At 36.1% G+C, this 19997-nt stretch overlaps 4 protein-coding genes and 1 long non-coding RNA gene across 5 annotated transcripts; 1 reads left to right on the top strand and 4 right to left on the bottom strand.

Moving 5' to 3' along the window:
* Positions 1–2144: 2144 nt before the first annotated feature.
* LOC111787995 (developmental protein SEPALLATA 1-like) lies at positions 2145–5619 on the bottom strand. Its single transcript, XM_023668123.1, has 8 exons — positions 5143–5619; positions 4943–5021; positions 4768–4829; positions 4591–4690; positions 2898–2939; positions 2767–2808; positions 2521–2657; positions 2145–2428 (listed from the first exon to the last, which is right to left on the bottom strand). Exons 1-8 carry the CDS (start codon positions 5325–5327, stop codon positions 2335–2337), a joined length of 741 nt encoding a protein of 246 aa, XP_023523891.1. The 5' UTR covers positions 5328–5619; the 3' UTR covers positions 2145–2334.
* Positions 5620–9728: 4109 nt separating this feature from the next.
* On the bottom strand, positions 9729–11912 carry LOC111787996 (probable UDP-arabinopyranose mutase 2). Its single transcript, XM_023668124.1, has 4 exons — positions 11421–11912; positions 10775–11025; positions 10513–10681; positions 9729–10276 (listed from the first exon to the last, which is right to left on the bottom strand). The coding sequence occupies exons 1-4, from the start codon at positions 11724–11726 to the stop codon at positions 9941–9943; spliced, it is 1062 nt and encodes a 353-aa protein (XP_023523892.1). The 5' UTR covers positions 11727–11912; the 3' UTR covers positions 9729–9940.
* A 1798-nt stretch (positions 11913–13710) lies between these two features.
* On the top strand, positions 13711–16021 carry LOC111789053 (COBRA-like protein 4). Its single transcript, XM_023669689.1, has 6 exons — positions 13711–14184; positions 14278–14357; positions 14422–14878; positions 14968–15115; positions 15207–15484; positions 15595–16021. The coding sequence occupies exons 1-6, from the start codon at positions 14133–14135 to the stop codon at positions 15879–15881; spliced, it is 1302 nt and encodes a 433-aa protein (XP_023525457.1). The 5' UTR covers positions 13711–14132; the 3' UTR covers positions 15882–16021.
* LOC111789054 lies at positions 14787–15263 on the bottom strand. Its single transcript, XR_002814258.1, has 3 exons — positions 15175–15263; positions 14994–15082; positions 14787–14907 (listed from the first exon to the last, which is right to left on the bottom strand). It is a non-coding gene; the product is annotated as an uncharacterized LOC111789054 (long non-coding RNA).
* Positions 16022–16120: 99 nt separating the features above from the next.
* LOC111789052 (COBRA-like protein 1) lies at positions 16121–19213 on the bottom strand. The gene is made up of 6 exons (XM_023669688.1): positions 18920–19213; positions 18139–18218; positions 17450–17906; positions 17155–17314; positions 16799–17082; positions 16121–16714 (listed from the first exon to the last, which is right to left on the bottom strand). The coding sequence occupies exons 1-6, from the start codon at positions 19008–19010 to the stop codon at positions 16419–16421; spliced, it is 1368 nt and encodes a 455-aa protein (XP_023525456.1). The 5' UTR covers positions 19011–19213; the 3' UTR covers positions 16121–16418.
* Positions 19214–19997: the final 784 nt, after the last annotated feature.

Consider the following 19997-nt stretch of genomic DNA (forward strand, 5'->3'; position numbering starts at 1 on the left):
CTACGATACGTAATGGACTAAAATGAATAATATCTATTAACGGTGAACTTGGATTATTAGAATAAGATTAAATAGGCTAGAAAACGACACCTAATTAACTACGTTTCTTTTATCTTAGTGTCTATCATCAAAGTTATGTATTAATGAAATAGCCATAAGAACATATACGCAAGTCAACTCTTATCGCCCTCTAATGTAATTATTCGAGACAATTATAGTTCCTAAGTAAATATTCAACGTTCACTTCAAAGAAGAAATTTAAGGTTCATATTATATATAAATTAAATTACACGTTTAGTTCACGAACTTTCAAGTCTGTGAATAAAATACATAGAAACTCGTACTTAAATTGTTAAGACGTTTATCTAAGATGATTACTGCATACATAACATTTATAACGATATATAATTTTTTTTAAAATAAATGTTTCAATAANTTAAAAAATTTTTTTTTTTTTTTTTTTTTTTGTGTTCCCATGTTTTCAAAAAATAATAAAAAGATTTAATTTATTTTTTAAAATTAATTAATTTTAAAAAATAATTACCGACCATATATTTGTTTCATTTTGTAAAAAAAAAAAATATATATATATAATATATAATTGGTTTAGTTAAATAAATTAGAAAACAATATTAGTAAAATGATTATTTTATAAGAACAAAATACGTTTTTCTAAAACATGTAAATATGAATATTAGGATAAAAGCTAAATCTTTTTTCAATAAATCGTACACAAAATATAATATTAAACAGTTAGATTTAAAAATAAAAAAAAAATTATATTCTTTACCCTTTTTTGACGGAATAAAAATGAGTATATTTTTGCGTAAATATATTATGATAAGTTTAAAAAGCTTGTGGTTTTGTGGTCCATGGACGTCCTACGCTACAATGGTGTAATTAAGTAATTAATTATATTAAAAGTTGTTTACCATATGGTACCCTAATAATAATATCATTACTTTAAATTAAAAAATATATACATTTTATTTATTGAATAATTACTAAGTTGGACCACTACAAATGGAATCCTAATATTTTAGAATTACTTTTTCTTTTTACATTATCGAGAAATAATGCTTTAAATAATTAAATTTTAAGCTTTTTTATTCGTTATTCCAAAATTAAATTTAAATTATTGAATTTAAGGATGTTTTATTATATTTTTTTATTTTAGAATATTATTTTTAAGGCTGTCTTTATACATTTGGATGTTTATTATTAATTATTATTAAGGTAATTTGTTCCAAAACTTTTCGGAACTTTTTAAAAATAGGAAAAGTTTTGTTTGAAATTCTCTTTAAAAAACGTTTATAAACCCGACCAAAACTTACTATAAATTTTAACTCTCAAATAATTTCACGAATACTATTTGAACTAAAAAAATTCATAATTATTTTAAAAAAATGATGCATAAGTAAAACTGCACGAGGACAGATTTTTCTTGACAAGCAAACGACTCTCGTCGTGCACTTTTTACATTATTGTCTTTATCTAAAAAAATTGTTTTGAAAGGTTGAATGGTAAAAAATACTCAATAAATAATCTTGTGTTGTTTTGAAATAGAATTGGGATTGAAGGTGCGATCAACATAGGTAGGATCAAAAGTTTCAGTTGGACCTAAAAGTCCAATTTTCATGATTGTTAAGTAGAATACAAGTTACAAACTAATAATTAAAAATAAGGAAAAAATATAAACTAACTAAATCTTGATAATAAAATAAAATATAATATTGATCAAATCATAAATGAAAAAAATATTAACAGATTAGAAATATCTTAGATATATTACCTAACTAATTATTATAATATATTTTAATAACTTATATCTGACGAATAATGTGACACTCAAATAAAGAAATAATACATAAATGAACTGAAAACATATGAGGATAAGTACAAGACTAAAAAAATTGAAAATTACTACGTATACCAACAAGATGCACCTTACTTTTCAGTGACTTAATCATAGAAACTCCAAGGTTAAGCATGCTTTGCGGAGAGTAATTCTATGTCGAGTGAACTCCTGATAATTTTTCTAAGATGCATATGAGTTAGGACAAAACATGACTCGTATTTGTCTATGGAGACAGTCTTTAAAGTACATAACATTACTACGTTCCGAATTGTTAGAAGATGAGAAATGATGCACGTAAATTTGTTATGTTCATCTCCATACACTACTTAAAATTCTTTTCGTGTCCAGAAGCCAAATGTTGGGGGGGGGTTTTCTTATAATGTCTAAAATAAAAGTCCTTATTAACAAATTTGCAAAGTGTTGGTACCATACTGCAATTAATAATAAATAAAAAAGAGAGGTAGAGTTTGAGGCCTTCAAAGCATCCAACCAGGGAGAAAGGCATTGACTTGTTGGGCATGATTTGGGGCAGTGGTGGCTGTAATTTGATCTGATACTGAACCACTGTACCTGTTGCAAACCCACCACACCACATAAGTAAACACACAGATTATCCACAAAAAAAGCCATTTCATTTGCTTAGCCAAAAGGGATGAACTGACCCAATTTGCAGAGTGGGGTTGCAATCCAGTGGCTGAAAGAAGCCTTGAGTTTGGGCATTCTGTGGTGCATATGACATGCTTTGGTCTACTTCTTCCCATGTTAGTCTTATGTTGTTTCTTGAACTCATTTCTTCTAGCTGACCAACCAAATCCAAGTCATTCGAGTTCATAACGATTTCGTCTTTAGATCTCTTTTTAACGTTTTTTTCTTTTCGAAATCTGTTTGTAGAAGGGTATGTTGGTTACCTTTAATGTTAGAGATCTGTTGGTTTCAATCAGCATTTGTTCCTGAACTTGAAAAAAACACACAACAATTAGCATATGAATCCATCAAAATTCAACGGATATTAACACTTGATATATCAAGTCAAGCCTACCTTGTTCTGAAGATCAGATAGCTGGTCCAGCATGTACTGGGTCTGCAAGTTCTCAGCTCCAAATGTATTTAGAATATGGTAATGATTAACTAATTACATACATTACGAGATAAGATGTAACAGCTTAAGCCCACCGCTAGTAGATATTGTCCTCTTTCGAGCTTTCCCTCAAGGATTATAACACACGACTATTAGGGATAGGTTTTCACACCCTTATACAACGAATGTTTTTGTTCTTCTCTCCAACCGATATGGGATTTCACAATCCACCCTCTCTTGGGACCCCAGCGTGCTTGTTGGCACACTGGCTCGTGTCTAACTCTGATACCATTTGTAACAGTTCAATCCCACAACTAGTACATATTGTCCTATTTGAGCTTTATGTTTTGGAGTTCTCTCGAGGTTTTTAAAACACGTATGTTCGGGAGAGGTTTTCACACCCTTATAAGGAATGATTCGTTCTCCTCTCCAACCAATGTGGAATCTCATATAAGAAAACAGTCTTCAAAACATAACATATAAAGTGTTTGGTACAAGAAATTCGACCGGTTACTTACTACTAGATTGAGCTACATACAATTGCGTTTCATACAAGTCAACTAAAATTCGAAATGGGCACTTGAGAAAACCATTTCAAAAGAATTAGAGAAAGTGATTCCGTAACTTCCGAAAAATTGGTAGCCTAATCCTACTGCTCACTCACTCACAAATATTGTTTTCTTTAGACTTTTCCTTCTGAGTTCTCTTCAAAGTTTTAAAACGTGTCTACTAGAAAGAGATTTCCACACCCATATAAAGAATGTTTTGTTACTCTCTCCCACCGATATGGGATCTCACAACGTATACTCATTAAAATTATGTCATAGATCTAAGACAAAGATACACTCATAGTTCCTCTTCCTTAATGCTATCTTCTTCTTAGCCTCCTTTCATGTCATATTGTTTTCTCGTTCTTCTATTTTTATTTTGTAGATCCCGTTGTTGAACGACCCGAACGTTCCTTCATACACTTAGAGTTCTTTTTTAAGGGGATTTTGACTTTTTGTATACATATATGGCTTCGCCAACCATTAGGTCAATGTCATTATTGTTACACGGAACCATCAAGGCATGCAATGGATTTAGACCATCAAGGTATGCAATGGATTTGGATTCAGAGGTATATTATCATCATAGTAATTGTGATGAACGACTCAATTAGCTAGCTATAGTTGGCCAAGTTTTAAATCTTTTGGTGGTAGCAAATAAATTAAGAAGCAAATAATCTGAGATACCCATTTCCAAAGTACAAAGGTGAAGCTTCAAATGTTGTCTTATAAGAACCAACAGACAATACCACAACCACATGGATAATTCTATCGAGACAAACCCTAGAAATATGAATGAGAATGAGAATCAAATCGAGAATTGATATAATCAAGACCCATTTGATGATCTAACGGCTCAACTCCACCGGTAACAGATATTGTTAAAACGTGTATGCTAGGGAGAGTATCTACACCCTTATGAAGGAAGGGTGTTTCGTTCTCTTCCCCAATCGATATGGGATCTCACAATCCACCCCTTTCGGAGCCCTGCGTCCTTGCTGGCTTGTGTCCACCCCACTTCGGGGCGGGATCTCACATTAACGATCGAAATCATAGTTAAAAAGAGAAATAAATTATGGGTTAGAGCTAAATTTTAATAAACTTACCTTAGTAGACCTAACTTGCTTCAAAGAAGACTCGAGCTGACGCTCCAGCTGCTCAAGCTCTTTAGAGTTCAATGGACCCAGCTCCTCACCAAGAAGATTTCTACCATGACATAAATAACCAATGTTTAGTCCTAATTCTAAACTTTTAACATCAATAATTTAAAAAAAATTAGTTACCTCTGAGTTCTTTGTAGAGACTCAAACCTAGCCTTCAGCTTCAAGTATTCTCTATAGCTACTCTGTAAAAATAAGAAATAAAAATCCAATTTTTATGATTGAGAATTCATCGGAAGTTGATAGATTACGATAAATTTAATCATTAACGACATGGGTATCTGCATCGACGATTCACCTCGAGCTCTTTGGCGGGTTTGGCGACCTCGACAGCTCCATAACTGCATTTCTGGTACCTTTCCAGTGTCTTAAGCATGCTGAGGCAAGAAACAAGATGAGATGAGATGAGATGATGAAGAAGCAATTATGGATCTAAATGGGTATAAACAAAAACAAAAAGAAATGGAAACCCTAGAAAGATGAGGATGAGAAGAGTACTTGGAAGTGCTACAAAACTCATAGAGCTTGCCACGATTAGAGAAGATGATAAGAGCAACTTCAGCATCACAAAGAACAGAGAGCTCATAAGCTTTCTTCAACAGCCCACTCCTTCTCTTAGCAAATGTTACCTGCCTGTTTATCTTGTTCTCTATTCTCTTCAGCTCCACTCTTCCTCTTCCCATTTCCTTACCCCTGAAAACAAAGCCTCTGGCTCTGTTCTTGGGATCCAACAAGAACAAAAAAAGAATTAAACCCTAGTGAGGTAGAGGCAGAAAACAGTGATTTTTGTTGTTTTTTTTTTGTTTTTCCCAAACAAAACAGAATAATAAATAATAAAAAAAAAGTCTCTCTTTTTCTGTTCTTGTTCTTGTTCTTAGGGTTTCAGAGCTAAAGATTTCTTCTGATCTTCACACCCAGAAAAACAATTTCAAGACAGCCTTAGAGCTCCTCCTCCTCTTCTTCTTCTTCTTCCTACTAGTTTCTTATAAAACACCCTGTTTTTTTCTTTTATCCTTGTTTTCCCACGCGCGTTTTGGAAGCGTGTGTTACACGTTTGTGGTGTTTTCAACGATGTCGTGATATTTTTATCTTCATACCCACGTGGAGCTTTTTTATTCGACACGCGCCTAGTGTGGTACCATTTGGTTCTCAGATTCTGTATCATCAGCTTAAAGCCGGTCACAGGTTGATCAGAACATCGTCACCAAACCTTAAAAATGAAACTCCACGTGTCATTTTCTTATTGGATTAGTACAATTTTCATGTGATAATTTATTAATATAATAATCAATGAAATAAGCAAAAGTTGTAAAAACAAACATTTAAGCACAAATGTTTTTTTTTTCTTTTTGGTTTAAATTATAAATTTAGTTTTTTCGTGTAGTTTTGATTAGGTTAATATCATAACACTCAATTTTAACGTAGTTGACGGAGATAATTTATCAAACAATGGATAATACATCGTTTATTAAGTAAAAGAGAATCATACCAAGCGGGACGATAAAATATAATTGAGAATAAAAAGAATTTACTTTTTGTACAACTTGTCTTAGATTTGTCATTTTTGTTATGGTACTAAAAATTACATATTTGGTTTGTGAAAAAAGATGCTAACCTAGGTTTTGACCAAAATAACCAATACTCGAGGAACAAAATGGTTGGTGGGATAGGGTTAGTTTGGTCAATAAGAAACAAAAACTAAATAATAGATTGATACAACCATATCCTAAAACAGGTAAAAGGGTGTCTCTATATATAAAATTAAAAAAAAAAAAAAGGAAATTGTAGGTACGAGATTCTTAACCTATGATTACGATGTTAGAATTTGAAGTTATATAAAAAATTATGTCTCAAGGCTAACATGAATATAATTTAAAAATAGATTGGTAAATTTTATAAGTAAATAACATAATTAAATAAAAATTTGTAGCATAAAATTATTAATATTGTAAGGGAATGAATAGACAGGTAAATAATTTGGGGGACAAAATAACTAAAAAACACTTCTTTTGACATCATGATTTGTCAAAAATTGCAAAATAAAAATTGGAAATATCTTAATTATTTAATTAATTCAATTATTTTATTGAATTATTTCATAATTTTGTTTTGCATGGGATTGTTCACTGTACATTTCCAACGAACCTCGGAAGTTACCGCCGCCGTACGGCGGCGATGGCTACAGCGAAGTAACCAGAGAAGAAACGGCCTGCGCCAGGGGGACTGTTTGCCACGTGTGGACACGGCAACTCCATGTGTTCTCTGTTCAAGACAAAGAAAAATCACTTCCCAATGGTCACAGCCCATTTACAGTTACGCAGCTGAGCACGAAAAGCACTTTCTGCTCACTACGTGTCGCTCTACTATTAGTCTGTCATTCACACAGTCTTTGCTTCCGGGGGTTGTCGACTCCTCCGCGAGAAACTGTAGAGTATAATAGCGGACAACTTGTTGAACTGTACGGTTAGCCGATTTGACGTGCCACGTGGCAAGACAAGAGGGCAGTTGCACGGAGAGTGCCAGGTTTTGGTGGGTGAGAAAGATGCGTCCTTTTTTAATTTTTAAAACACATGATTTAAATTAGTTAAAAATATTATAATTTTCGTTTAAAATAAGATTTTAATTTTTTTTTTTGTTGGGGTGTGAGAGGTATTTACGGATTTGCCCTTCATTAACTATGCATGTCGTTTCAGAGCAGGGTCAACAGTACAGCGTGCTTACATTGGATTGTCTAAAAGTCAAATCGAAATATTCAATTTATAATAATAATAATAATAATAAATAAATAAATAAAAGATAAAATGTTCAGATAAAAATCTTGATTTTCAAGAAATTAAATTTATAAATATTATTTTTATTTATTATTATTTTCTTTTTCCCTAAGTTTTGTTTAAAATAAAAATAAATAAAAAAACCATTTTTAAGAATTTATTTTGGTTTTTTAAAATAAAATTTATTGTAGATAAATTCTCGTGAGGTCACCCAATATATAATTATTCTAATCAAAACGTGCTTAGCCATTGAATTTGTATAATTGAGTTACCGAGACTATCAATTATTCTAAATCTTTTTTAATCATCTTAATCTCATGACCGCTCTCATTCAAATGTGATCTCGGTTAATTTATGTACCCCTCATTTACTCAGATGTCACACAAACTCTAATGCTTAAGTTAATAAATAGTGTGAAGTTGTGTCTGACCGAGAATCAAATTGCATATCAACTTGTGGATGAGTATCACAATTTAAAGGAAGTCTCAATATGAAAACCGGTCTGTCATATTGTTAGTCTATTGGTGACAAACACGCTAGATCACTATAAGGTGCTCGATTCTTCTCATTGCATCTCATTCACTCGTTCGAGTGGTCCCAAGCGTGTGACTAGATAGGAGAACGATATGTGGAAGACGTTTCTTTTTTAATCCACGACAACTTAAATGAACACATTTTGAAACCATACCTCTAATAGAAAGATTTTTCACACATTTTGACCCTTTAGATCATGCAATTTAAAGGATTTGTGACTAAACATGCTTGCTTTACATCTCCAAGCTTTACCATAGGTGCTAGGCACGTATTTTTATCTTTCTTAATTTCGGAAAAGAACGATAGCTACATGAATGACGAAATTTAGAAACCTCTCTCTAACAGACGCGTTTTAGAAACCTGGGCTGTTACAAATGTCTCCAACTCATCCATTTAACCAAATTCAACTTCAGTTCAATTCACTATCTTGTTTTCAGATCTAAGTCCTCGAATTACGTGATTAGTGGACTCTTCGTCTCTGATTCGACTGACCTTTTATCAATTCAACCATAATACTGTCGTGAACCAGAAATAGGGTATCAATTGTGGAAATAGTAGGCATTGATGAACTAAATATCAAATTTGTTGCAAATATTCCTTTATTCAACATCACTAATTGAATTATAAAAGGGAAAAATTTCTTTATTTTTTCCCATTTTGTTTGGTCTTAATTATCCTCACTTTTTTTCATCTTCTCCATCTTGGGAAATTAATCATCCCACTAACCTCTCTATTAAAATGCCATCCTGACTTGGATCCCATAATTAGAGATGCTAATTTACCCAATATTACACCCCATAATATATCTTCGGTTCATGTAACAACTCAAGTTCATCGCTGCTAGATATTGTCTATTTTGACTCGTTACATATCCTCTCTTCAACCAATGTGAGATCTCACCATCCACCCTCCTTTGAGCTGAGGTTCAGTGTGCTCGTTGGCACTCAGCCCAATGTTTGGCTCGCTGGCACTCAGCCTCAACGTTTAAAAATGTGTCTATTAGGTAGAGGTTTCCACACCCTCCACACCCTACACCCTTGTAACGAATACTTGTTCCCCTTTTCGGCCGATGTGAGATCTCACAATTTACCCTCCTTGGGGGTTAGCGTCCTTGTTGGCACCATCCAGTGTCTAGCCGTTGGCCCGTTACATATCGCCGTCAACCTCACGGCTTTAAAATACATCTGTTAATGAGAGATTTCCACACATTACACGCTTATAAGGAATGTTTTGTTCCCCTCTCAAACCATTGTTGGATGAGAGCATGGTTGAGAGAGCATGGTTGAATGGTTAATATCTAATATTCGTTGTACGAAAGATCGATCGAAAAAAGTAAATGGGAGATAATATTTTGTACCTTATATCATGTTCATATTCTTATTCATGCCAACTTTTGCAAAGTATTCTGAATTGGAAGAAGCATACTACTAAAACTCTTTGGCTTGGCTTCTCTCTTTTCTGCTATCTCTACCAAAGTGGAAAGCTCTTTTTCTCAGACCCTTATAGGGAAAAAGTCTTCAAATCTGTTTGAAAATCTTCATCATCATCATCATATCTGCATTTGTGGAATTTCAACTTTCTGCACATTCTTCAAAACCTTCATGAAAGTGAAGAGCACAGAGGAGAAGACATCGTAACGCTCGTATATTAAGATATTAAAAGTTCATAAACAAACACAAATCAACATAGTTCGCCATAAAACTAAAGACAACAAGGAAATATGGGTGTACATGAACCGACAACCGGAGAAAATAACTTGGAACAATGTGANAGGAAATATGGGTGTACATGAACAAATATTACTAAATATTTCTGGGTATCACAACTGAGGTACAAACTAGAACCTGAATCACCATATCTTATTGTTTCTACAGCTTATATAGAACAGTAGATTGAAGAACAAAAAGTACATTCAAAATCCGAAAAATCACAAGTTATTAAGACTCAAACAACATCTATAGTTGCACGAAGATGGCGATTTAACTAAACGATTACGCTTTTCCATTGGGCAACTTAGCTGAAGCTCCAGTTGGGTTGAGATCATCCCAAGCTTCAATCCAAGTCACCATGGCATCGGCCAGCTTGTCGAAGTAAGGATCAACTTTGCTGAGCTTGTCCTTGACTTGTTTGGCCAGCTCAATGTAGCACTTTTGGACAGTGGTGCAATCTTTTGGAAGAACAACTTGTTGGAAGAATGGGATGATGTCTTCCTGCCAGAAAATGCCCTTGTACTCCTTCCTCAGGTTCACAAATGGGTTGCTTGCCTTGCTATGGTAGATGTAGGGTAGTCCTGTCTTCACTCCCAACCCCAGATGATCACATATAACCTACATGTATGCATTTGGTCGATTAATCGTTCAGTCAATTTATCGTTCAGATGCATCACAGTTCTCATAGCAGAATGCCATGTGCAATCTAACCAATCTATAATTCAGCAGCATTGTATCTGTTCTAACAGAATGATTTCCAAGATTTGCAGATTGAAAATGAATTCAGATTAAAACTATATCTACGTCAACATGAATATGATCTATCCATCATTTAGAACTGTTTTCATACACACCTTGATGCACCAGCCAGCCCACATATCGTCGTATCGACCGATTGGCTGCCCGTCGCCCATGAGTCCAAAGTACATTGCAGGGCCGATGAGGTCTCGGTCGAATGCCAAATTCATACCACACATGGGAAACAAAGTGCCTTTTGGGATTGTCAGGACAGCATCCACAAACCTTTATCAAACAATGAAGATCGTTAGACAACAAATTTGACTAGACCTTATGATTTTCATCCAAGTAGAGCAGCCTTTAGAGATTAGTCCTTACCTTGTGTTCCTTTCCAAAGGCTTAACAAGCTGAGTTGGAGCATCATAATCTGGGATATTAAGCCAGAGGCCATGAGAAACAGCGGTTGGGACACCCTCACGAAGACTGAAGGGATATCCACGCACAAAGTCAGCACCATCTCGATAAGGATCGTAAAGGGTGTTGAAGAAAAAGGGGGTAGAGGGGCAGAGGAGGTTCTTGATGTGCTGTGCAAGTGCATTGATTTGTTTCCCAGACGGATCACTGGCAACCTAAGCATCAAATTTTTAAAAACAAATAAGAGGCTCTGAAATGATCAAAAGTTTCTTACACTATTATTATGAATGAGCACAAAACTACATATAGAATCAAACAGAGGTAAACTGAATAAAGAGGAATATAGATCATCAGAGTGCAAGAGGATGCATAGAACAATCAGAATGCAGATTTAAAACTAGACCCAGTTTTCAACAACGAAAAATGCAAGCATTCTTGTAATGGAACTTTTCACAAACAGATGGCGGGCATGCAAAAAAGAACCAAGAGAAAAGGGAAACCAATCAAACCCATCACGGAATCACACATGCAGTAACAGAGGAAAAAGAAAACACCAAAATCATAAAGCCAAAAGCCCAATCGGAAAAGTGGAAAAAGCGAAAGAACTCACAAAGCAATCATCATCAATGGTGAAGATATACTTCTTTTTGGAGACCATATACCCAAAGCATCGACAAGCAGAGTCCTTAAAGGAAATGCAGTTGGCTCTAGGGCCGAGAATCCGATTAATGTCATTGCGATTATAGAGCTCATAATCGAATCCCTCAGGGACCTTGATGATCTTGGAAGGGTCGCCATCTTGGACGATGATCAAATGGTAAGGCTGAAAGAAGGGCCTCCACATCTCGAGGAAGTCGAGGTTTCTGATGGTGGGGATGACAATGTCGAGCTCATCTTTGAGCAATGAGGACGCCATGGGAGAGGAAAAGAGAGGTAGAGAAGCCGGAATCTAGAAATGGGGAGATGGCGATGTGAAGGAATTGGGCATTGGGAGTGGAATTATAACTGGGAGATTGCGAGAGGCCGTGGAGTTAGGCAGAAGCGAGTGGCTTAAAGTCGCCATTAAAGCAGAGAGCGAGGTTTCTGAATTTCAAAGGTAACGAGGAATTGTTCTCTGGTCAAACTCGCCGAATTCCGCGGATAGATTTTTATTTTTATTTTTACAAACCATCAATAATTAATTTCATGTCATTTAATTTAAATAATAAAATTTCATAAATTACTTTCTAATTTTAAGATTTTAGGTTGGATTTTGGAATTATTTTGTTGGTTTTTTTCCTTAAAAAATAAATGTGAAATATTATAATTATTTAATTGATTAGGAAAATATTATGAATATTTTGCTGATATTTTGGAATATATTTCCAATATTTAATTGATTAAAAATAAATTAATTGAGAATTAAGATGTTGCTTGTAAAAATAAAAGAAAGGTTGAAAAAAATATTAAGAAAAAGGATGTTACTTTGTGAAGCATTTATTAATTTAATCAGTTATACAGAAATTTATAAATTAGGAAGAGTGAGATCTAGAGAGGGAGATACGTGCGGAAACAGAAACTCGCACGTGCATCCACATTCCATTGCGTTGACTAAAAAAAAGTTATAATAGATTACTTGTAGAAGATTACTTGTACCCTTTCCAAAATTATCAAAATATATATATTTGGAAATCACGTATTTTTAATCATACTCTTGCGCGTTGCTTTGTAGATATAATCTTCAATCTTATAAGTAGCTAAAGTCGTTGAATAGAAAGGTCATTAGGTGTTAAACTTAAATTCTAAAATCTCTGGCCTTGATGTTGGTCGATACTGCTCTCGTACAATAGTGTGGTTCAAGTCAACTACGAAAAAGTTGGTGGGGATGTGATACTCGAAATTGAACAACTTGGCGGACTAGACATATACAAGAAGTACTATTTCATCTAAAGGAGTCGGGTGATCTCCGAAGAAGCTTTCTTAAGAAACATGTTTGTGAGATCCCACATTGGTTGGGAGGAGAACGAAGCATTCTTTATAAGAGTGTAAAAACCTCTTCTTAGGAGACGTTTTAAAAACTTTGAGGGGAAGCTTAAAAGGAAAGCCTTGGACAATATCGGTTAGCAGTGGGCTTGGGCCATTACAAGTGATATCAGTGTCATACACTAGGTGATGTGCCAGCGAGGAGGCTAAGTAGGATGGACACGAGGTAATGTGTCATCAAGGACGCTGGGCCCCGAAGGAGGGTGGATTGTGAGATTTTACACCGCTTACGGAGGAGAACAAAGCATTTTTCATAAGGATGTGAAAATCTCTCCCTAACAGACGCGTTTTAAAAACCTTGAAGGGAAATTTGAAAGGGAAAGTCCAAACACGTCAATATCGGCTAGCGGTGGGCTTGGGCCGTTACAATGTTAGTAAAGACAACAATATGTAAAAATGACACGTGTTGGTCTACCGAGAAGCACAATCGTCTACAATCTCAAAAACAACTCAAAAGATCGAGAATATAGAATAACATCGAAGTCAAATCTAGATTCAAAATCTCGGACGGAGAAGTGAGGAAAACTAAAAGCCTTTGGCAAATGAGAGGGATGGGAAGGAGAGAAGTATTAGTATTGAAGCAATTTATGAGAAGTCTGCCAAATACTAACATTAGTTTGGTAGATCTGTTGTCTTTTTGGGCTTTCATCACATTCAAAGGCTTCTCCATCTCTCTCTCTCTCTCTCTTTATACCTTTTTCCCAACCTGTTTGCTTCCTTCAAACTCATCCAAATTGGTTAGAACATTCAAGAAACTTGCCCTGCCTTGCCTTGCCTTGCCTTGCCTTCCATGTTAGGTCTTAGGCCCCCATGACAGCCACAAGGCCTCAAATGAGCACACAATTAACCTAAGTACTTCAAAACATACACATAATAATAGTAAGGAACACAAATTCTATGAGTATTTACTATTATCTTATGATCTTTGAATGAGTATCATAAAATTTTGAGTAATTCCCAAAAGGGTATTAAGCAGGGTAGGTGCAATTTCTTTATACCTGATATCACAGCAAAAGCTACAAGGTCATTTGAGTAACTTCCACGCCTAAGCCATTACACATCAGCTTCATCTTCAACCCTTGTACCGTTGAGATGTTAACTTCTCAATCTTCATATGTCCCGCCATGTTTTTCCCACCTAGCCCTTGCTTCACGTTATGGGAACTGAACAGAACAAAGAACATAAAGAACAAACCATAATCTTATATAAAGCTTTCAACGACACCCTTTTGGTGTGTCGTTTATTGTTCATCTTCCTCGTTCATCTTCTTGTAGAACTCGTTTGCTCGACTTAACCGACAATGAGCTTGATTGTTTCAGCTGTTTTCCTTTTTGTCATATTTTCTCTTGGAGGTGAGGCTTGTTTTTGCCAACTGGAGTTACCTGTCATTTTGAACTTCTCGTTCGTGGTTTGGTGATCAATCTACTTGTGTTTTTTGGTTGCAGCTGCGTATGATCCGTTGGATCCGAATGGGAACATTACGGTCAAATGGGACGTCATGTCTTGGACGCCTGATGGCTATGTGGTAAGAACTTCTATTCTGATATGAGTTTTTGAATCTAGTCATATGAAGTCGGATGATTTTGTAGGCAGTTGTGACATTGAACAACTTCCAAATGTACCGGCACATAATGAGTCCCGGGTGGACGATGGGATGGACGTGGGCGAAAAAGGAAGTGATATGGTCGATGGTCGGGTCGCAAACGACCGAGCAAGGCGATTGCTCCAAGTTCAAAGGAAACATTCCTCACTGTTGTAAGAAAACCCCCACTGTTGTGGATTTGATGCCAGGAGTTCCTTACAATCAGCAGTTTACAAACTGCTGCAAAGGTGGGGTTGTGGCAGCTTGGGGACAAGACCCTCAAGCTGCTGTTTCAGCCTTTCAGATCAGTGTTGGCCAAGCAGGTACTTCAAATAAGACTGTCAAACTCCCCAAGAACTTCACTCTGCTTGGTCCCGGCCCCGGGTACACTTGTGGCCCCGCCAAGGTCGTGCCTTCCACCACCTTCCTCACGCCCGACCGCCGTCGCAAAACTCAAGCTCTGAGTAAGAACACGTTCATTACAGTCCTCCATCTGCATTTTATCGACAAGTATAAGCTGTAATTTGGTCATCTTTCTCCTTTTTGTGTGCAGTGACTTGGAATGTGACCTGCACTTACTCTCAGTTTTTGGCCAGAAAAAATCCTAATTGTTGTGTTTCTTTCTCATCGTTCTACAACGATACGATCACGTCTTGTCCGTCTTGCACCTGTGGTTGCCAAAACAAGAACAGCTGCATCAAGTAAGGCTAGCCATTTCCATCTCAATTCTTGTAAGTATTGCCATTAGTACAGCTCAGACCTGAACTGTGTTGTGCTTTGCAATGACTGCAGGAGTGATTCTAAGATTCTTAAGCTGGTTGGAATCAATACACCAAAGAAAGACAACACCCCGTTGCTGCAGTGCACGCATCATATGTGCCCGGTTCGAGTTCACTGGCACGTGAAACAAAATTATAAGGAATACTGGCGGGTGAAGATCGCCATCACAAACTTCAACTATCGAATGAACTATTCGCTTTGGTCTCTCGTCGTCCAGCATCCAAATCTGAACAATGTAACCCAAGTTTTCAGCTTCAACTACAAACCCCTTGTTCCCTATGAATCAATCAGTAAGTAAAAGCATCAAACTCCAAAACTGTTTTCTACTCATTGCTCTTTCCTTGACATATTCAACGAAAGAGGAGAGCTAAGACACGGTTTTTGCTCCTGATATACACAGATGACACGGGAATGTTCTACGGGACGAAGTTTTACAACGACCTTCTGATGGAAGCAGGGCCATTTGGGAATGTACAATCAGAGGTATTGCTGCAAAAGGATCAGAACACCTTCACCTTTAAGCAGGGATGGGCATTCCCTCGGAAAGTTTACTTCAATGGCGACGAGTGCATGCTTCCACCACCGGATACATACCCGTTCCTGCCAAACACTGCCCGCCAAAGGCCCGTCGCCCTCTCAACATCATTTGCTTTGCTGCTGCTCTTCCTGCTGCTAGCTATTTGTTGAGTCCCTTTCTAGAATTCAAAATTACACATGAAGAAAGAATGTAATGTAATTTTTCAGATCAAGTCCATATTTTTGACATATAGGAACAAAATCACCTGCATACAAGAACTTACAATCTTTTAGAAAGTTCAAAATGAAGAATGTCATATTCTGAAATTCAGAATCCATTCTCTTCCTGTAATCTACTTTTCCATTCACAAAAATTCCACTGTTCCATGAAAGAAGATAAAGATATGGAATGAATCAAAGTAGCAGAGAAACATTTACTGACAACAATTGATATGCAAACATGTTCCAAGTTTCCATGGTTGAGCATTATCTCAATGCAGACATGGAAATCTTAGAGAGTTTCTGTAATATCGTACAACATTTACAAAGTGAACGCGATCACGAAAAAGTTCACCGAAGAAAAACAATTGTGTAGTTAAAAGTCATCATCCATATCTGAGATTCATCAATTCTTTGAATAATTGTGTGTGCCAGACTGATCGATCCACTTCAAAACTTCAGAATGACTCGAGTATACCAGGGAAAACGTTATGCAAATAAATGGCAAAGGGAAAGGAGAGTCAAGGAAATCGACAATAGCGTAGTAAACAACGAGACACCTTGCTTCAAACCCGTGTTTGGTGAGTGGGGATAGGCATCTGGAGGCGGCATGACGCAGTTGTCGCCATTGAAATAAATCCTCCGAGGGAAAGCCCAGCCTTTATCGAATGTGAAAATCGATGGATTCTTTCGGAAAAGTAGCTCTGTCTGCACATTCCCAGAAGGGCCTGCTTGCATGAGCAAATCATTGTAGAACTTGACTCCCCACAGGACTGCAGTATCATCTGTTAGAAGTACACATACATTTATTTAAATTTAAAAGAAGAGGAACAAGAAAAAGATGTTTCCGAGAAGAAAATGTATCCTACTTATAGTTCCATATGGATTGATCGACATGTAGTTGAAGCTGAAAATCGTTGTTAAATTGTCGAAATTGGGATGTTGGGCAACTAAGTTCCAATTTGTATAGTTCATCGCGTAATTGAAGTTTGTAATTGTGATCTTGGCACGCCAATACTCCTTATAGTTAATCTTCACATGCCAGTGAACTCGGATCGGGCACATATGGCTTGTACACTGAACCGAAGGTACCACATTGTTATTGCTAGAACTAGCATTGGTAACAACAGAGGCTAAATGCGGAGAATTTGGCCTGCAAATACACATGTTCACAATTAGTCCAAGTCATAATAGTTTATAGTTTTATATGAGGCAGATAGCTTACTCCACACAATTTTGGGCTCCCTTCAAGTTGTTTGGACAACCACACGAGCATTTAGGGCAAGAAACAATTGTGTCGTTGTAAAATGATGACAGCGAAACACAGCAAGTCGGAGTTTTTTGAGCCAGAAATTGTGAATATGTGCATGTAATATTCCATGTCACTGCAAACATGAAGGATTAAGTACAAGGATTTCTTGAAAGGAAAGGAGTATTGAATTTGAAAGCAACTTGAAGCTACACAAGAACATAGAAACAGGAAGATAATGCAAGTAAATAACTCTCTAATCTTTACTTACTCAAGGCCTGTGTAACCCTACGTTTGTCAGACGAAATGAATTTGGTCGGTCTAACGATCTTTGCAGGTCCACAAGTATAACCAGGCCCAGGTGCTTTTAAGGTGAAGTTCTTTGGTAATCTGACAGTTTTATTCGAGGTTCCCGCAGCACCAACACTGAGTTGAAATGAACTCACTGCAGTAGTTGGATCTTGCACCCAGGAGTTGAGAACTCCGCCTTTGCAGCAATTTGCAATCTGCTGGTTATACGGAGTCCCGGGCAATAGATCAACAATGGTTGGATCCCTCTTGCAGCTATGAGGGATGTTCCCCTTATATCTTGAACAATCACCTTGTTCGGTTGCTTGGCCTCCCAACATGCTCCATATGACCTCTTTCTTAACCCATCCCCATTGCAGAGACCATCCCGGGGCTTGAATATGACGATATTGTTGGAAATTATACATAGTAACGACAGCCTATTCATTCACAAAACACGAGTTTAATATCTAAAAACAAGCACAAAAAGGGAAAAGACAACTAAATTTCCCATTATAATCATCACCAATAACACAAGTGCTTATCATTTTATACAGAAATTAAGAAATCTCCTCCAAAACCCCTCATTTCTCTACACAATCTCTCTATCTCAAAGGGCTATCACACATATTGATTCTTATGAAATGAACACAATGATTCATAAACACTTACAACATAGCCATCAGCGGTCCAGCTTATAACATCCCACTTGATAGTAATGTTTCCATTTGGATCAAGTGGATCATACGCTTCTGAGAACCAAATAAGAAAAAACATAAAAAAGGATAGATCAGCATCACCCTCTGAAGTTCAAACAGTACGTAGAAGCTATCAGTCAAATCATAATGATTAAGAAAAGAAAAAAGCAATATGGTCCATGAACAGAATTAGTAGCCTCAAGAACATAACCTTTAACAGCGTTAGGTATAAACATCATTTCTTATCCATTATTTACACACTCCTTTTTAAGATTGCTCTCAATTTCATCTCAGAAATTAAATGAACAGAGCATTTCAGAGTTAAGAAGAAACAGAGGATTTTCCTCAAACTCTGAAAATCCAGAACCTTATACATGCAGAGGGCATAATGCATTAAACCCAAAAATCCTCAACCACCCATTTGAAAGTTCATCAAAGAAAACCCAGAAACTAAAGTCCCCCTGTGAACAAGACCCAAAAACAGGATTTAAAAAAATCAAAGAAAACGAGAGAAACAAACCCCTGAAACTCAGAGTAATCAAATACGAAAGCTACCATTTCATCATTCTTCAAATCAAACGAAGGAAGAGCAGATTCCAGAATCGACCAGTCACAAAAACAAGCAGAAAGAGAGGCCAAGTTTTCAAAACAGAGACGATTATGTAAACAAACAAACAGACCAACACCCATTGAAACAAACAACAAAAAGAAACAGAAAACAAAGCCATAAAGAATAAAAAGAAGAAGAATCGAACCTGTTGAAGTAAGAAAGGTGGAGAAGAGTAGCAAAATGGCGAGAATGGGAAGGAAAAAGGGTAATCTGAGAATGGGAACAGCCATGATCATGGATTTCCTAAGAATGTCTGGTTTTCTGGGGATTCGTGGGTTTTAAGCCTTCTTCAACGCTGAGAATGACAGAGAGAAAAAAGCAAGGAAAACGCGGGGAGAAGAAATGGAAAGGGATGATGAGAGGTTTTTGATCACTTGTCAAGCCGTTTTGAGGAGTACAGAACAAACCTTTTTGAGAGCCCACTCATAATTCTCCTCTCTTTCCCAATACACAAAATATACCAAACTGTCACTTTCCAGACCTAAAACTATATATATAAATATATATTAGCATCCTCGTTAACACACCACACCGTCCCATATTTGATTATGATATAACCGTTGAAACCCATTGTTACTCCGTCAGTCCACATTTTTATAAGAAATATTTCGTTTCCTCTCGAATCGACCATTATCTCACAAAATATATGATAGGAACAATTTATACGGTTTGATCAGAGTAAAAATCATAGACAGTAAATTATAATTTTTTCGATCTAAATTCAAAAAAAAAAAAAAAAAAAAAGAAATGTAAAATAAAATTAGGGTTTATTTAAGGAAGAGGTGCATGGTGAACAGTTGGGTATGGATATGAGAGAGGTGGCCTTGGGAGCTTTCCTTCTACGACCTTTCTATAATAACCTGTCCTGCTGGCTTTCGGCTGCTTTGCTAACATGCCAAACATGGACACAAAAACGAGTTTAAATTTTCGTTTTGGTCCTCCTAACTATATAATTTTCATTTTAATCCCTGTAATTTCAAAAGTGACACGATATAATTAAATTTATGATTAATTATGAATTGATACGTGTCTCAATTTAATTTGATGTCAAAAACTGACAAATTAATCAAATAATCAAATCTAATTTGGTCGAAATGAATTATATTTAAACAAAAAAATTAGACCTAAATGTCAATAATGCATAATTAGACCCAAAACGTGGACGAACATAAAAGTTCTAGCCCGACTTGCATTAGTTTCATAAAACTTGGTAGCCGATTAGA

The sequence above is a fragment of the Cucurbita pepo genome, chromosome LG02, assembly GCF_002806865.2.
Source record: "Cucurbita pepo subsp. pepo cultivar mu-cu-16 chromosome LG02, ASM280686v2, whole genome shotgun sequence".
Taxonomy (NCBI): domain Eukaryota; kingdom Viridiplantae; phylum Streptophyta; class Magnoliopsida; order Cucurbitales; family Cucurbitaceae; genus Cucurbita; species Cucurbita pepo.

What these genes read in the sequence shown, in the direction of transcription:
- LOC111787995 (XM_023668123.1), bottom strand. Translation starts at nt 5,327, where the DNA reads ATGGGAAGAGGAAGAGTGGAGCTGAAGAGAATAGAGAACAAGATAAAC. An exon ending in TCTCTACAAAGAACTCAGAG is followed by an intron (nt 4,691 to 4,767) that starts GTAACTAATTTT and finishes ATGTCATGGTAG; the next exon opens with AAATCTTCTTGGTGAGGAGC. An exon ending in AGCAAGTTAGGTCTACTAAG is followed by an intron (nt 2,940 to 4,590) that starts GTAAGTTTATTA and finishes GAGAACTTGCAG; the next exon opens with ACCCAGTACATGCTGGACCA.
- LOC111789052 (XM_023669688.1), bottom strand. Translation starts at nt 19,010, where the DNA reads ATGATCATGGCTGTTCCCATTCTCAGATTACCCTTTTTCCTTCCCATT. An exon ending in CACCTTTCTTACTTCAACAG is followed by an intron (nt 18,219 to 18,919) that starts GTTCGATTCTTC and finishes TTTGGTTCTCAG; the next exon opens with AAGCGTATGATCCACTTGAT. An exon ending in GGAGCCCAAAATTGTGTGGA is followed by an intron (nt 17,083 to 17,154) that starts GTAAGCTATCTG and finishes GTGTATTTGCAG; the next exon opens with GCCAAATTCTCCGCATTTAG.
- LOC111789053 (XM_023669689.1), top strand. Translation starts at nt 14,133, where the DNA reads ATGAGCTTGATTGTTTCAGCTGTTTTCCTTTTTGTCATATTTTCTCTT. An exon ending in TCGCAAAACTCAAGCTCTGA is followed by an intron (nt 14,879 to 14,967) that starts GTAAGAACACGT and finishes TTTTGTGTGCAG; the next exon opens with TGACTTGGAATGTGACCTGC. An exon ending in AACAAGAACAGCTGCATCAA is followed by an intron (nt 15,116 to 15,206) that starts GTAAGGCTAGCC and finishes CAATGACTGCAG; the next exon opens with GAGTGATTCTAAGATTCTTA.
- LOC111787996 (XM_023668124.1), bottom strand. Translation starts at nt 11,726, where the DNA reads ATGGCGTCCTCATTGCTCAAAGATGAGCTCGACATTGTCATCCCCACC. An exon ending in CCATTGATGATGATTGCTTT is followed by an intron (nt 11,026 to 11,420) that starts GTGAGTTCTTTC and finishes TTTGATGCTTAG; the next exon opens with GTTGCCAGTGATCCGTCTGG. An exon ending in GGGCTGGCTGGTGCATCAAG is followed by an intron (nt 10,277 to 10,512) that starts GTGTGTATGAAA and finishes GCATACATGTAG; the next exon opens with GTTATATGTGATCATCTGGG.